The sequence below is a fragment of the Eupeodes corollae genome, chromosome 1, assembly GCF_945859685.1.
Source record: "Eupeodes corollae chromosome 1, idEupCoro1.1, whole genome shotgun sequence".
Lineage (NCBI taxonomy): Eukaryota > Metazoa > Arthropoda > Insecta > Diptera > Syrphidae > Eupeodes > Eupeodes corollae.
In genome coordinates this window covers 211,867,551-211,885,327 of record NC_079147.1, presented here as the reverse complement: position 1 = coordinate 211,885,327, position 17,777 = coordinate 211,867,551, and the positions used below count along the sequence as shown (strand labels likewise).

Here is a 17,777-nt window from a genome sequence, read left to right as displayed (position 1 = left end):
CTAAAAATTGGCCATATGGTGGCCTTATCACATATGCAAAATTTTATTAAATTGGTTGACTTTATCTGCCTCCAATTTATATTTAAAGTTTTACCGTTTTCAACTTATTTTCCATGATTGATTTTTTTATTTTTCAATTTTTTTAATTTTTAAATGAGGTGGCTTTGACTTTCTGTTGGGTTCATTTCGTTATTTGAACTTAATTCAAAACAAAAATCAAAGTAGGCCGATACCCAAATTTAAAAAAAAAAAAACAGTAAAATGGCATTTATTTTAAGGTTCTTCATCTTCAGTGTAGTCGCAAAATTGAAGCAAAGTTTAAATTTATATTTGTGTTTGTGATTGCCTTAAAAATTTCTTTGAATTAAATCTGTTGTAATGGAACGTACTAGAAAGGCTTTCAAATGTCCTATATTTGGCGAGACTTGTGATTTTAAGAATAGTTTACTGCCCACTTACGAAGAGGTAATGAAATGTTATGAATGAAACAGGTACAACGTTCAAGGAAATAAGTGATATAGTGTGTTAAAAAATCGAATTTGTTTGGAAACAGGCATCACAACCGGTTGTTTCAACTACAAATGATAAAATCTTATCATGGTAAGAGTACAAAACTCCTTAAGTTCCATCCCAATATTCAAAAAAAGAAGCTAGAGGAATTTGTTACTCCTAGCAAAGTTTTATTTGACATTTCATCTTGAAAATGAGATAGAGAATCATCAGCAATTGGTCTTGCGAAAACGTCTAAAAGTATTTCTTCTTCTGTTCATAACAATAGTCGACCAGAAGCATCATCGGATTCATGTGAAGATTATGATAGCGAAGATATTTTTACAGTTGACGACTCCAAAGAAAAGGAATAAAAACAACAATCCGTAACACTGAATTACTCCGCGTTATCTCAAACCTGCGACCGTTATGGAGTATCAGACAGAGCGACAGCTGCCATTGCTTCTGTAGTCCTGCAGGAATCTAAATTACCCATTATTGATAAAAATAAACTAAGCAGGGAGCGAAAAAAGGCAAGAGAAAGTGTTCAAAATAAAGAATCTGATTCTGAGATCAGTGCTTTATATTTCGATGGTCGAAAGGACAAAACTTTAGTCAACCGGAAAAGAAACGGAAAGTATTACTGCGAACAAGTGATCGAAGAACATATTTCACTAATAAGCGAACCAGAGTCAAAATACTTAGGTTACATTGCTCCAACATCAGGTACTGCTAAATGTGTTGAACAAGAGATGTTTAAGTATTTCCTGACAGAAAACATTTAATTGGAAAATTTAGTATTTATTGGATGTGATGGTAAAAATGTCAATGTAGTCATTTATTTGCCCATATTGATGGCGTAACTTTGGGACCAAGATCATTTTCAGGAGTGATTGGAAAGGATCTGGAAAAATGCGAAAAAACGTCTATCCTTAAATTTTAGAGTGTTCCAGGAGAGTCGCTGCTGATAATGGACACGAAGAACCTTAGCTCTGACAAACTTTTTGGCTTTTTATTTATTCAGGATCGTTTCAGCAGTTTTGACTGGAAGTTGTCCCGACGACCTAGCTGATAAGTCCCCCGGAATGATGTCCCATGCTAGGTGGCTCACTAAAGCTAATCGTATTCTTCGTCTGTATATCGGAACATCAACTCCTACGGAAAGTTTGATAGTGTTAGCAAATTACTTCGTGAAGGTATATGCTCCAACTTGGTTCAATATCAAAAGGTAACCTACCTGCAAAGATGGAGCCAGACATTTATAGGGTTTAATCTCAAAAAGTCGCTATCCGTGGAATATCAGACTGTTATTGATCCTGTAATCAAACGAAACAGTTTCTTCGCGCATTCAGAAAATTTATTGCTAGCAATGTTAACTGATCCAATAAAACATATCAGAGAATTGGCTCTGCGCCGGTCGTACTTTAAAAGCTCGCACCGAAAAACCTATTCAGTTAAGAGTTTTTGAAGTCCCAAATATAAAATTGGATGCAAAAGTGTACTATGAGTAACCTCATAGATTGGCAAAAGGATATTTTTGAACCACCTATATTAAAACATATTTCAAACGATGAACTTCAATACTTCATTGCTCAGGATCAATCAAATTGAATTTTTGAGTCTACCATGTCACAACCAGGCCGTTGAGAGGGCAGTTAAGACTGTCACAGAAGCATCAGCTACTTTATGTTCAAAAGAAGCACGTGAAGGATTTATACAATCTAAGATTGTTTCTCGTAAATTTATGTCAAAATTTGGCAGCAAAAAAGACTTTTGTGTAAATTGATGTCAATTTAAAATCAAATATTTAAAAAGTTCCTTTTAATAAATCCAATGTGATTCAAAAGTAGTTTTTGTTGTATTATTAAGTTCATAAAATGAATTAAGAAGGAGATTTACCTTACTTTAGAAATGTATTACTCAATGTTTTTTTTAATTAAGAATTGGAGGCAGAAGGAGTTGTCTGAACTCAATAAATTTTGTTGTGTTCATTCAAAACATCATCTCGCTACTTTTTACCGCTATTAGAATAGAGACTGTGAAAAAAATGTTGCCATACAAATGTGGCCCACCTTTTTCATAGTTCCTTGATAAGTTCTGATTTGTCTTTTGTTGAACTAAACTTGGAATGCTACCAACCAAAAAAAAAATGAAAGCTCCACTTAACCCGAATGGACCCATTTGAAATAGATGAGGACGATTTGAAGGAAAGATATCAATTTGAGAAAAAAAATCGTCAAGTTTATGATTGACCTTCTAAATATGGAAGATCGAAATTCAATGAAAGGTTTGGTAATATCTGCGTGCTTCCAAGTCTTTAATGCACCAGCGTGATTTCATACAATGTCTCAACTAACAGCAAAAAGAATAATTTCTCTACAACTAACGCAATTTCTTTTGTTCCGCTTTACAAGCCATTTTGTATTTTGTGAAATTTTACTAGAATTGTAGTAAAATATAACTTTTATCTGTTTTAAACTAAGCAGTGCTGCCAAATTCTTATATGTTAAATTTAGACTCCAGTTCAGATAGACTCGGGTTTAAAATACTCGTATGACTATGAATATGAACCATAATGTGAAACCGGAACGGGTGTTGATCAATTCAGATATTCCAACATATTCTAATACCTTTAAGTTAAAGAAAGTTACAAACAGAACTCTTTCTACAAATGAAGGAATGTTGGTATCGTTCAACATTTTCAAGATACTCAGTTTTGTCTAATCAGAGAATGGAATCATCGCTATGATCAAAGTCTTTCTCAATTTTATTTATAGCATCCTAATACAACTTTTTGTTGATGTCTTGATAATACTCGACAGATAAATCAATGTTATCTAATCTAATCCAATAGCGACGGGTTGATTTTGACAGCTCATGGCTTTCATATATTGTTTTCTTTAGCAACGATAAACGCCATTTTTCTTTCAAGTCGACTATTCAACGTTTGTTGGCCAAATTCGAGTCCACTGGTTCAGTAAACAATCAACACCAACAACCGTACTTCAACGAAATGCAAGATCTGCCGACACATAGTCGCTGTTCGTATAAGTGTGCAGTAAAATCCGAGGCAGTATATTCCGTGGTTTTCACATGAACGTGGCTAGTCCCAGACCACAACTTGAAGAATTTTGCGTCGTTATTCGGGCCAGCACCCATATAAAATCTAACTGACCCAGGAGCTGCAACCAAATGACCATCCGCAGCGTGTAGTGTGCATGCTAATTGGACTGAAGCAGTTAGAAGTTAATCGCAAGTTAGATCGAAAAATCATCTTTAGCGATGAGGCCCATTTTTGGATGAAAGGTTACTTGAATAATCAAAATTGCAGGATTTGGGACGACATCAGTACAAGCGAGTTGTACGAAGTGCCAATGCATGCAAATAAATTTAATGTTTGGTGTGGATTTTGGCTTGGATGCGTCATTGGTCCGAACTTCTTAGAAAATGATACAAGCTAGACCATTACTGTCAATGGCGATTGCTATAAGTCGATGAGAACTACATTTTTGTGGCCTGCATTCTATGATATGGACACCGAACACACATGGTTTCAACATGTAGGTGCACGTAGCTCAAGACACAATCGATATTTTGCGTGAATGTGGTTTCATGAAATGGCCACCAAGATCGTTTGATTTGACTCTTTTAGACTTTTTTTTGTGGTGATTTCTTAAGTCACATGTGAATGCGAATAAGCCGTAAACCACATCGGCCCTCAAAGACAGCATAATTTAAAGAGGTTGTACGAATTTTTCAAAGTTATAAAAAGTGGTTGAAGCCAAGTGACAATCCAATCCGTGTATCTCATCCCAATTTGCATTCAAACCCCTTGCCAACGGGTCTGCATCAACACAAACTCAGGCAGATGCAGACACTTCGTTAAGCACTTCCTTAAATACTATCAGCGAACAATTCCGAAAGTCAACTGGATTTGAGTTTTGTCTTATCTATGAACTTTCTTTTAATAAATAATTAAGCGAATTGAAAACTTCACATTTCTCCCTCTTCACCTTCATTTGATTTTGACAAACAAATACTTGTTACTTTTTCTTCGTTTAAAGATCTGTTACAAAATAATTTCATGGAAGAAGTTATGGAATGACATTTAAAAAACGACACGTCAGAAAAACGAGAGATGTCGAAAAACGAGACCACAACGTTAATTAGACGGTTGTCAAAAAAAGATAAAACCTTATTAATGTCTTATTTATGTACATCTGGTTTTATTTAATTTTAAAATCTACCCGGCTTTATTGGAAAACCTTTTAATAGTCTAGTAGAGGTACCCATGGCGTAGGGTAGTCATGCCAGAGTATTGGGTTCAAAATTCACAGGTATTGCCATTTGCGAGAAATTAGCAAATCTTCCAAGAGAATTTCTTCTGAATTACAAATTTCTTTTAAAACTAGCTGTTCGGATTCACCATGAAAATGTTGGCCCCATTAACTTCTGATATTACTTGCATTCAGGAATAATTGAAAGTATTTCATTAAGTTTACTTTGACACTAGAACTTGAAACTTTTTAACCACCAATTGTTTGACATAAAAAAATATTGAGTTCGTTTTTTTTTCTAATGATTAAATTAAAGTTCATCAATTTAATTTGAATTTACTAAAAGTCCTTGCTGGTTTTTCAGTCCTTGCCAGGGTCGTCGTTACGTTACAAAAAGTGAAATCGGCAATAGCAAAACAGGAATTGAAAGAAAAATGCCAATTTTCAAAATGTTCACTGTTAGAAGAATCGCCAAACTTTCAAAATGTCGGGATACGTCTCGAAAAAAATGTGTGTTAAAAAATTAAGGTATGTACTTTAAAATCGTTGGGATGGCAAAAAAACAAACTTGGTTCTTTTAAAAGATCTAAGTAGGGTGCAAGATATTGCATATTATTGTTGAAAGAGTCAATTTTCAATTTTCTTCTCGCTTTAGGACAAAACAATAGCAAACAACTCATTAATTTAAAATGCTAAGGTATTTGATCTTTTTGTTTCTAGTTATGACCTAGAACGGGGTTATAGTATTTAAATTTTTTTGTATTATAAGATATACTTAGGTTCCATATGGAGAGCCATTTTATTTAAAAAAGTAAAAAAGAACAGAACATCAATCAAGTGCCACGGAGTGTTCATCATTTCATTTTATAAACCTGTCTATTATACTTAACGTCATCACTTACCAACAGCACATTTTAATTCGATGATTCGGTGAAAGGTCAGCAAAACGAGGGTAAAACAAATTGCCACGACAGCATTCCAGATTTCCAAAAGTCCCGGCAATAAAAACAGAATGTGTGGCAAACTTCGGCGTAAAGGAACAATATAAGTTGCTCTTAAATCTGTGTAATTATTTTTCATACTGCTATAACTGTCATTTGCAGCCACACTTTCATTACTGACACCTTTAAGTGTTGTTAAAAACTGTTGACTTAACGGCAGACATGCTCTTCCCAATTCCAAAGTGTTTATGACCAGAAGGCATACAACAATAGCCGAGCGTAAACTATGAAATTTAAGTAATGTTTTGTAGCACCTGCACAAAAAGAAAAAAAAAATAATACATTTATGTTAGAAAAGAAGTAAGAATAACAATAATAGTTAAATTAAGAAGCATGGTAGAATTTTGGACAGCAAATCCCTATAGGGCTTAAGAGCGATAGAGAGACTATAGCATACTTAGGTTCAGCGCCAGCGATTCTTGGCCTTTTTTTTCGTGCTTTGTCCTTTTATAATTGTTTTATTTTGTTTCACATAAGAAGAAGGCCAACCCCCTTAGGCGTGATTCCCGAGGTTATGAGGAGCCAAAGAAAAAAAACCAACAAGGGTTGAGCGATGGAAGTATAATTTCATAACAAAACATAGTTATACCAACTTTCACCCCTATAACCATGTTCTTCATTCATGAATTTTTGAAATCTAAAAAAAATCCTTATAACGGGTGTTTTTTCTTAAGATGTATTGAACTTTTAAGTTGGCAACACTGTTTAAACTGACAGCCATTTTGTCAGCTGTCAAGTCATTTAATTTTAGTTTGGTTTGGGATTTCGAGAAATGAAGTCACAATATCAGATAGCAAGGCTAGATTCAGTGAATGTCCCCGAAACAAGATTGCCGTTGATACCAATTTTCTAAAGCGAATTTTAAAAAAGTTGTCGTATTTATAGTGGTGATAATCCTTAAGTGTAGATTCCCAAAAACTTTGGAAAATGGACCACAGCATTAGACTTCGTCCAAGACCGCTAAGATCGTCGCGTCATATGCGAGAAATCATTTATACGTGGCACATAAGTTCTGTAAAAACTACAAAATACCATAAAATAAAAATAATATAACATTTTCTATTAATCATTGTTTCATTTATTTGTTCATAATATAAGTTCAATTAAGAAAATAGTTTTACTCGAAATCACTGACCTTAGCTTTAATGAAAGCCCTTGAACGTTGTTGCCATCAAACGATAGTGGCACGCTCTGTTTCTGTTGATATTTTTGACACTGCTTTCCTTAACTCTGTCTTAAGAGTATGAAATTCTTTTAAACAATCTTTAAGACACGCTTTCAAATTCTGAATATAAAAAATAAAGTAAGGGATTAAAATATGGACTTCCCAAGGGCCAATGTTAAGCTTCTTTAAAACCTACTATTTCGAACCTTAGGCAATTTTATGTTGTCTTGGCTTTGTTTGTTCATTCTCCATTGAAAAAAGTAATTGTTAAACGATTTACCTAACCGTTTATTTGTTCACAAAACTTGAGTTATGTGACATTTTGGAGTGAGACTTTCAATAAAATCATTACAATAGATGATAGAATAATAGTTTTAGTTTGACAATTCTGTGGATATAAGCTTTCTCTTCCGAAGTGGTTTTGGTGGTATTCGTTCTCGAACTGCTCTCATAAGATTTCATATCTGGCAACGCGAGGACAACTTCTTTTTGGACTAGACATCTTCTCTAGAAGAACCCAATTCATAAAAGACATTGCGGTTCAAAGTGATTTTTAAAACGAGGAAATTTTGCAAGAACTCATTCCTTACCTATGGTCGGCAATTCTTACGATTCTATTTTCTTTAGCTCCTCACTTTATGGTAAAAATAGCGAAACTGAAACCAAATTTACATTTTTATTTTTTGCTTATTAATGTAAATATTTAGAAAAGTAAGAAAACAAATTTTTATCAAGTGAATGTTTTGCCCCACAAGGTCTTGAAGCTTTGTAACAGAATTTATGGCACGACTACGCATATTATAATTCCAGATTTTTCAAATAAAGTAAATTTCAAGTAAATTTAAAAATACATTTTTCAAAACTGTACACCTCCGCACAAAACACCCTATACAGGTTTTAGATTAGACGCTGAAAGGTCGTTGCTATCGCAGTACACGCAATGCAGTGCGTATTGCGAGCTAAATATGCGGAGGACCGTCAAATGTGTTTTGCGAAACCCATACCCTTGGGCCCTTAAGCAGCATTTAAATTAGTTTTACAGCTGATGGAGTTTTTATAGGTAGGATGTATGTAGTAAGGGTAAACCCTGTTGGTCTTCGAAATGTATACTCATAGACGTATAGTACAGTAAATGCCAACAACACCAATGTGCGGTGCGGTGAGTGAATCTTTCTATTTTCCCCATGACCTTTTTTTGATTGATGAGAAAAATTAGACCCTATTGTGGCATGCTTGATGCTAAAATGTTTTCTGGTTTAAAAAGAAGCTACGAGATTTTAGGAGTGTGATGGGTCTTAGACCTTTTCACTGTCCTTCAATTAAAGATTTAAGTTAATATTCATTCAATGAATATTAAAGTTTGATAAAATTTTACGATACATTTATTTTAATAAAATGAAAAATGATATATGAACCTTCCTAGAAGAGAAAAATGACCTTATAAACATTTTCGATTCGACGCACGATGGTTTTGCCATATCTTTGTGTGATTTTTCCGAAATCATGAATAGCGTGGTCATCCAGTAAACGTTAAATTGAAGAGTTATTATTTTTGAAGAAATCTTTCAACCACTTTGGTGGCGCCCGGTACACACATATGCTTCTGTACTTTGGAGAACATACAAATATAAACGCTATGAAAAACCTGGCAGACTTTGGTATTCCATATCAAGGCGGTTATCCCTATAATCTTACGTACACCAATTTCACTCAATTTGGTATGATTCATCTGTGATTTAAGCAGATTTTGCATAGCTATAAGGAAAAGACATTGGTAGCATTAGGAAATAAGGAGTTGTTGAAAAGGAGGTGTCGGTATAAATTGACATTGATTTCCTTAAAATGCCAATGGCAGAAAACCAAAAATAGTGGTGAGACATTCCACATTCGTTTTGTACGGCTAAACAACTAATCTCTGTACTTCATAATATGGCAGAAGTTGGACCCATTGGGTGAACTAATTAAGGTTTTATATCCCAAGAGAAAGGATGTTAGTCTATAAACAAATATCAAAAGCTAAGACCACTATAGTCTGCCAAACAATAAATTGGATAATGAGTTGCAGATAGGAGATCACTTATTAAAATAAGGAAGAGAGTCAGAAGCAAAGCGGTGCAATGGCTAGTTCAAATCAACTTCTAGAAGGTACTCATTGAAGCACGCTTAAGGAAACAAGATGCTTAACTTTATCAAATGATTTGTAGATTTGTTACAATGTTCGGTGAAAAAAAAACCGTGAGAACACCAGGAGACCTATTGCTAGTCTTACTAAACAAAAAAAAAATTAGGTGGCGCAACAGTCCGTAGAGAACCAGGTTCTAGTGGCTTACTACTCTCAACCGTTCCTGAATGCGAGTAATTGCAGGGATGGAGGGGACCTACAGTTTATATGCTGAATCAGTGCGGATAATTTGAGAAAGCACTTTTTCAAGACAAGAATTACTCTTGGAGAATTTGTCAATTTCCTAGCAAGAGGCAGTACCCGTGAAAAAAACTTTAGGTAACACAGGCGGAGATCGAACCCAAGGCCTTTCGCATGACAGTCCAACGCACTAACCATCATGCCATGGGAAATGATACCGATCATTAAAAAACTTTCAGTCTTGAAAATAGTTTTTACTAACCTACTTACTTAAGGAAGCACTATAGCCTGGGACGGACCTGGGCCTCAACCAACATGCGTCTGGAACCAGCTCGGTCTTTAGCTAGTTGTCTAGAGTTTTGCTATCTTATTCGTTGGGCTTTTATTTTTTTAACCAGCCCGTACAGTTCTTCGTTGTATCTTGTATTCCACTCTCCATCTATGCAGATGGGACCAAAAATCTCGACTTTCTTTCGAAACACCCTAAGACGCTCTCATCTTTGTTTGACAGGAGCCTCACTGCCATAAATGAAAATCGGGATGATAAGTGTCTTATAGATGGTAACCTTAGGATTTTACTATTCAATTGCCTTCTCAGTCCAAAGAAACAGCGATTTGCAAGAGTATTTAGTTTGATTTCAGCGCTGGTGCAGTTGTCTGTGTTTATAACGGTGTCAAGGTAGACAAAGTCCTCAACTACTTATTTTGGCAACTTTATTGCCAACAGCATCATTCAGCACTTAACCCATCTTCTCCGCTTCCATCGCAGTGCTCAAAAACGATCGACTGATATCACGCATTGATTTTCCAATTATTTCAATTCCATCGGCGTATCCGAGAAATTGAATGGACCTTTAAAAGACTGTGCCTCTAGAGTAGACGGTTGCACAATTCTTTCTAAAACGATGTTAGAGAAGTCGCATGGCAGTGCATCGCGTTGTCTAAACCCTTTTTTGACAACAAATGCATCGGTGAGATCATATCCGACCTTGATAGAGCAGCGTGCATTCTCCATCGTCATTATGCACAATCGGATAAATTTGAGAGGGATGCCAAAACTAGACATTGCTCTGTAGAGCTGTTTTCTATGGTCTACGATGCTGACATACGTGGCTTTAACATAAATAAAAAGATAAAGGGTATCGATTTAAAGTTCTTGAGTTTATTCTAAGATCTGCCTTGATGTGAATATTTGGTCAATGGTAGGCTTTCCTGGCCTGAAGCCACACTGATATGGACCTATTAGACTGTTGACGAACGGCGCTTCAGACGTTCACATAATACGGCAGAAAGGATCATATATGTGATGTTCACGAGACTGATGCCTCTATAGTTGACTCAATTCACAGTTCTCATTTCTGGTATATTGGGCGAATTATCCCGAGATTCCACTTATTGGGCATATTTTTTAAGCTTGTAATTAATCGCTAATACCACGATCTTAAAAACAAGGAACGTTGGTGTATCGTTCGATGAATTCAGAAAGAAGAATGTTAAACTAAATCAATTTGATTCTTATTTTTCCACATTTTTAAGAGTTAACCTGGTCTTACCAGTTTTGTTGACTATTCTGTTAGATTAAACTGATAATTGTTAAAATTTTCCGCTCAAAAACAGAGTCAAAATTATATTATTTTGTTTTTTTTTTTTTTAAATAGCTTCCCTAAATGCAATGTATGCGTTTCTATTCTTCCATAAAATACCCTAAATTGATCCTATATGTCAAAAAAAAGTAACTACCTATATTTTCTAACAAATTTTGCGGAATATTTTTTAATAAATCAATTAGAACCAAAAACATGCTGGATGTTCTCCTGGTGGAAGCTTTTATTTGTTTTACAAATGAATATTCAATTCAAATTGATTTTTCCTGCCACCCCGTTGCTGATAGTATGCTTCCCAGGACAGAGAGGGATCAGATCAAAAATTTGGCCCACGATTGATTACCAAATCATATATTTTCATCCAAAAAGAAACTGAATGTTATTTTGATACCATGTGTTTACCTTTGTTTGAACTTCAACGATTTCCAAAATATTTTACCCACTCCGTCCCTGAATTCTGTGCATACCTGTCTACATAAGTCAAAAATCGAACTAGAAAAGAGATTACCAAGCAGTTTTTATTTCTGTTTACAAAGTTTATTGAAATTGAAAATATTAAAAAAATAGCCACAAGCTATTTTATTCAATATACATACATTCCAATAGGCTATTATAAAACTTGAGTGTGTTTTTGTTACAAATACGAGGTCTAGGTACGCTCAGTGAAACGTTAAGAAAACAATATTCAAAGTTACAACACATCATGATTAAAACATTCAGGTTATGAATTTTTGTTTTAAAAAATCAAAATAAAACAAAAACACAAACACAAAATATTTTGTGGGAAATAACTGATGTTTTAGTAAATATTAAAAAACGAAAAAATGCTAAATAAAAGCTCTATTGCCACTGTTTTCAAGGACCATTCACTATTATGATGTGATGTGATATATGTAAAGGGGAATTTGATGAATAAACTGAAAATATACTCTCTTCATTCAAAAAGAATAAATGAATTTTAAACGAAGTTCGTCATTTGAAAATTTTCAAATGTCACTTAAATGTAAATAGTAAATTTTTGTTATCAAGTGGCATTGGTTTCATTAAAACAAAATAATACTTGTGGTATCTATAGGTATATACTCAAAAGAGCCAGTAATAGACTTGTACAAAAATCGAGTGTCAGATTTTGATTAAACTTGACGTAAAAGCTCAAACAATGTGGAAGTTTCGAAATTTTGCAAGTTTGACAATTCCGCGATTTTGACGAACAATTTCGCTAATCGAGTTGCCTATTAACATTAAATTTAAAGAGAAGACTTTAACTTTTAATAAAGGTCGCTTTTTAAGAGAAATTTGACTTATAAATGGAATAAAACCCTCCAAGTCTATTGCATCGTTACAGACTTTAGCAAGGCATTTGGGGAATTAAGTCATGAAATGTTTGATAATAAATTAAGTGAAAATGTACTTAACGAACGTTTACTATGCGGATTTCATTATATCTTAATTAAAGATAGTATAGCGTCATGTAACCCTTCATATCAACTTAATTTCAATTCTGGTGTACCTCCAGGGAGTCACCTAAGTCCATTACTGTTTATTTTATTCATTAATAATTTGACTTCTATTCTAAGTTATCTTCTGGGCTACTTTAAGAGTACTTTATATAATTGTTTTTTTTTTTTTTTTTTGTAAAAAACCGGAAAGGACCTTTAAGTTATACCAACGATCCATGAGGTACAGCCCGAAACTATTAACAAAGTCTTGGAAATAGCCGAAGCAGTCATTTGAACAACGTTGTATTTCATATCAATGGTCGGCAAAAATACGATCTTTTTTTTTCTGCAACCCAAACAAAACAATACTTTTTTGAGGGATTAAGTTGTCCTAAAATCGTTTTTCGTCTTAAAATAATTGTAATATGCCTTTTAAAAATGCTAAAGCTATTCAAAAACTGGTTTTTAAAAGCTTGAATAACATATCCCTTAGCAATAAATTGTATGATGAATTTGCAAAGTTTGAATCCATGTTTTCAAAATACAGTTTAAAACATTTATGTATTTGCTTAGTTTCTGTTTTCATAAGTTAAAGATCATCATTTGAGTATGAAGTTTTGAGCAATCTTAAAATAAACGCTTTTGTGGTTTTGAAAAATACTTTTCTTCCCATACCATGTTATTGTAATGGGTCCGATTTGTCAGATTGAAAATTTTGAAATTTCTCGACTTTTCAAGGTCCCTAGAGTCGGAATAAAAGATTCTTAGAAAGATGTCTGTGCGTGAGTGTGTACGCACGTTCGTACGTCTGTACGTCCGTACGTTCGCGACGTACCAGTAGAGATATAAACTTCAAATAAATTTTGTTATACAGATTATAATGCAGAAAGATGCAGAAAGGGCTCTCAAGAAAATTGCGTCGGTGGTTTTTTTTTACCATAGCAGTTTAAAAAAGGTGAACATTTTGGTTAACCCTAAATATCTCAAGAACCAATGACGCTAGAGACTTGAATTAAATTTTATATTATATATTGTAACGTGATACCAAACCAGTATATTTTTGGAAAAAATCTAATTATCGGGTTTTATAAATCAGAAAAACTGAAAAAAAAATTTGTCACCTCGAAAAGAAATGAACGTTTTTAACATCTGGTCAAATTTTAAGAAAAATCAAATTGATAGTTTTTTTTAATAAAAAATATATAACTAAAAAAACATTACTCAAAGTTGGTAAAAATTGAATTTCGACCTAAATATCTTTTCAAAAACTTGAGATTTTGGCTCCAAACTTATTTTATTTTATAAATAATATTGTTTTCAACATTCGGTAAAATTTTGAGAAAAATGGAATTGCCATTTTTTTTACAAGAAATAAAAACCTAAACAAAAAAAATTACTAAAAATTTTTAAAATGTGATTTTCCAATCAAATATCTTTTCAAAACTTTGAGATATTAGATTAAACTGCTCTTATCTTTTAAAAAATATTATCGTCAACATTCAGTAAAGTTTTGAGAAAAATCGAACTGACAATTAAAAAAGTAAAAAACTAAAAACCTAAAAAAAATTACTCAAAGTGGGTAAAAATTGATTTTCGACTCAAATATCTTTTCAATAATTTGAGATTGTGGCTTCCAATTAATTTTAACTTATAAGAAATATTGTTCTCAACATTTAAAAAATTTAAAACAAAAAAATGGAATTGACAGTTTATTATACAAAAAATTAAATCTTAAAAGAAAATTTAACAAAAGTTCGTAAAAAATGATTTTCGACACAAAAATCTTTTAAAAAAATTTAAATTATGGCTTCGAACTATTTTTAGTTTATACGAAATATTATTTCAACATTTGAGAAAAAATCGAAATCGAACAAAAAAATTAATAAAAGTCTTTAAAAATTGAATTTCGACTCAAATAACTTCGAGATATTGACTTTAAACTACTTTTATCTTTTAAAATATATTGTTTTCAACATTCAATAAAATGTTTAAAGAAAATTAATTGACAGTTTTTTTTTTCAAATAAAAACCTAAAAAAAAACGATAATTTACTTTCGACTCAAATAGCTTTTCAAAAATTAAAAATATTGTCCTCAAACTTTTTTTATTTCACAGAAAATATCATTTCGATATTCAATAGTTTTTTTTTCAAAAAATCCAACAGAGATATATGAAATATACCTTATGAAGTTAGATAGCCTCAAAAACTTATTTTATGTGACGACTAGTGAATTAATGGGAATGATTGCTCTTATTTATGAAGACACTCACATGATTTGTTTTAGAACAAATTTGGTTAACATAAAAAAGGTTGTGGTTACCCAACTTCGAAAGGTACTAATATGCTGGCCCAAAATTTTTGAAAAAGTTTTCAAAGAGGAACGATTCTTTCACACATTGTTTTATTGTCATTTCTTTTTTTATGATAATATTGGTATGGTTCAATTATGTGTGGTACAAAATTTCGGCACACTTCAATCCGATATTCCAAATTTTCGATGACATAATTGATATTCTATGTCGTTAATGTGCCGAATTATCTCATTATTTAGCTCTTGAATTGCTGGTTAATCGACGAACACCTTTTCTTTCAAATAACCCAAAAGAAAGAAGTCCAACGGTGTGAAATCACATGCTCCTGGCTGCCAATTGACATGGCCACCACATGAGATAACACGGCCATTAAATTTGCGAAACAATGACTCTTGCTCTAGCTTTGTGGCAAGTTAAAACCACGTATCGTCCACATCCATATCAACCAATTTCGGCCATACAAATTCGTTAACATCTTATGAAAGCGAACACCATTCACAGTAGCTACCTGACTGTCCTTATTTTGGAATTGAAAAACGGCCCAACGATGCCGCCAGCCCATAAGCCTTCTCAAATATTCACTCTGCATTCGTGCATTCGTTTTTCGACAATCAACTTTTGGATTATCATTCCCTCGAATGTGGAAATTCAGATTATTCACGAATCCATATGAGGTGAAAGTTTGCCTTATCGCTGAAGATGATTTCCTTCAAAAATTGATCATCCACTATTGCCATTTCTTGCCACCATTCTGGCGTTTTCACTTCTCCAACAGACCCTGCAGAACTAAGTTCTCAACGGGATGGTGCACCATCCACCTTATTTATTTTATATTATAACAGTTCCCTTTTGCTCAAATTTTTGATTGATTTTTTTAGATTGTAAGAACATTTTTGATTAAAACGCCGATTTTCATAATAAGCCTGAGTAACTTTAACGTGGTGCTGGATTGTGTATTTTTTAATTGTTCAAACCGAATTATTCCGAAATTGTTAAATGTTTAATGAAAAGCAGAACAAAACTTGATGCTTAGGTGTTGTTTACGTTCAACATCAGCCCTTTAAATAAACCACCCTTTATTAGTATAGAAGTTTAGATAACACTTGATTAAATTTGTGTATTATATTGAATTAAAAAAAAAAGAACTTGACTTTGTTCATATTGTTTCAATTTCTCAGCGTTGCATTTAAGCACAATTTTTACCACAATTATAATTTATTTAATAAAACAAATTGCAAATTTTTACAAACGTTGTACAATGACCGAACTGTCAATGCCAACAAATGCAGTTAATATTTTGTTATTGACGAACTGAGAACGTTTACAAATAATTCTGAGTATGATCATTATACCTTAAAGGCGAATTTATTGAGTAGTTTTTCGCTAGTTGATTTTGTAAATAACAGAATTAAAATTATTAGCAAAGTGAAAACTAACATGTTCTTCAAGAAAAAACAACACCTTATTCACTTTATTGGAGATCATTATAGAGACTTCTTACCAACGTTATGTCCTTGGCCGTTATTGCATGTAGTTAGTTAGTTAGTTCAATAAAAGAGTGCATTCAACAACCGGGTCCTACAAATTACTCCCCGAGGATTACAATCGATGTATTGAAAAATTATACCTTTTTTATTTGGTTTTCTTGTTGGAGTTCAATGTTGAAAACCAAACTATGGTCGTTTATTTCGAAATTAAAATGCTCGGTATATTTTTAAACAACTCCAAAAAATCACCAAAGTTTCCCACATTATTACTTAATTGAGAAATATTAACTTTACAGATATCTGAATACTCACCCAAGCCGTATTCTTTTTAATACGCATACACATATTTACTTGCCACACCCAAAGTTTTGTTTTTTTTTTTTTTAATTTATAATCATATGACAAAATTAAAGATTTTTATTCATTAAACATTTTGTGTTTACTTGCACAGAAATGATATTACCTTTGTCGAAATTTCACCAATGCTACAACAGCCATACAAATAAGCATTCCCCCCACACAACATGTTGATATCAACTGCACTTTATTAGTTGCACAAACATCTGTCTCCAGTAATGGAGATTCCTTAAGGACATCCACATCCGTACACGTTATAAATTTCATAATTTAAATTTAAAAAAATCACAATTATTACTAATCTGACCTAAATTAAAATAAATTCAGAATTTAATACAATAACTTATGGAGTTTTTAAATCACAGTACATAATTTAGAAAAACAAAAACATTATTGAACAACCGAACAAAACGCACCGAGTACTTTCGAACGCAAGTGATTTTGAAATTAAAAATGTTTGTTCTAAGCGAGCTTGCGACATCGACACACGGAACGATCAATGTTTTTGAAAATACGTACATATGTTTATTTTCGAGAGAGCATTGAATCGCACAATTTTGTAAAAATAAACAAATTTTCAATTTTGACACATCACACAAGAAAAACAGAAAAACAAAATAAAATTGCCGCGGAACGAAAATTTTAAAATTTAGATATCGTTTTAGATTTTCAAAAATGTGCACCTCCTAATCGTATAAATATTCCTTCCATCTGATTTCGGAAGTGTTTTGGTGTTTTAATTTCTCTTCCAACGCAATTCACTCAATTCGCATTGATCTCTGGAAGCTAAAATAAATGTTTTAATTTTTAAAAAGGAGGAATGTATTATTATGTGCAGCTTTAATAGTTTGGAAATTGAGTTGAGATCATTTTTGTTTTGTTTATTTCTTATTAAACTTTACCGAAAGAAAAAAAATATTGTATACAAATAACAGGGTGAATGATATTAATTTGAGCTTTGGTAAAAAAGCAGTCCAGTGTCAGAAAAAAAAATTAAGGAAGGGGATAGCGTGTGATCTTTATAGCATATGGAGATTTTAATTTCTTTGTAAAATATAAAAATATAATAATTAATTTGTCAAAAATAGTGGAATGAAGCTGAGTTTTTAGGACTTTGCTTAGCTTGAATGGCAAAAAACGCCAATATTTAGTGTTTGAAGCATATGAATTCTAACAATTTCTTAAACAGTACGCTATGAAAAACAAATCTTATCGAGTTTATCATTAAAAAGAATTTGTATATTACTAACGTTTGTGAAATAAGAAGTAGCTTTTATTCAGAC

At 32.7% G+C, this 17,777-nt stretch overlaps 1 protein-coding gene across 2 annotated transcripts in view; it reads right to left on the bottom strand.

Moving 5' to 3' along the window:
• LOC129940694 (ATP-binding cassette sub-family C member Sur) overlaps positions 1–17,202 on the bottom strand; it is a 98,278-nt gene extending 81,076 nt beyond the window's left edge. The window contains exons 1-2 of one of the 2 annotated variants that reach the window (XM_056049116.1): positions 16,601–17,202; positions 5,669–6,021 (exon numbers count right to left, since the gene is read on the bottom strand). In XM_056049116.1, the coding sequence (XP_055905091.1) occupies positions 5,669–6,021; positions 16,601–16,761 (514 nt within the window). In that variant the 5' untranslated portion in view covers positions 16,762–17,202. The remainder of the gene's footprint in view (positions 1–5,668; positions 6,022–16,600) is intronic. The other variant, XM_056049115.1, reaches the window with a different exon arrangement.
• Positions 17,203–17,777: the final 575 nt, after the last annotated feature.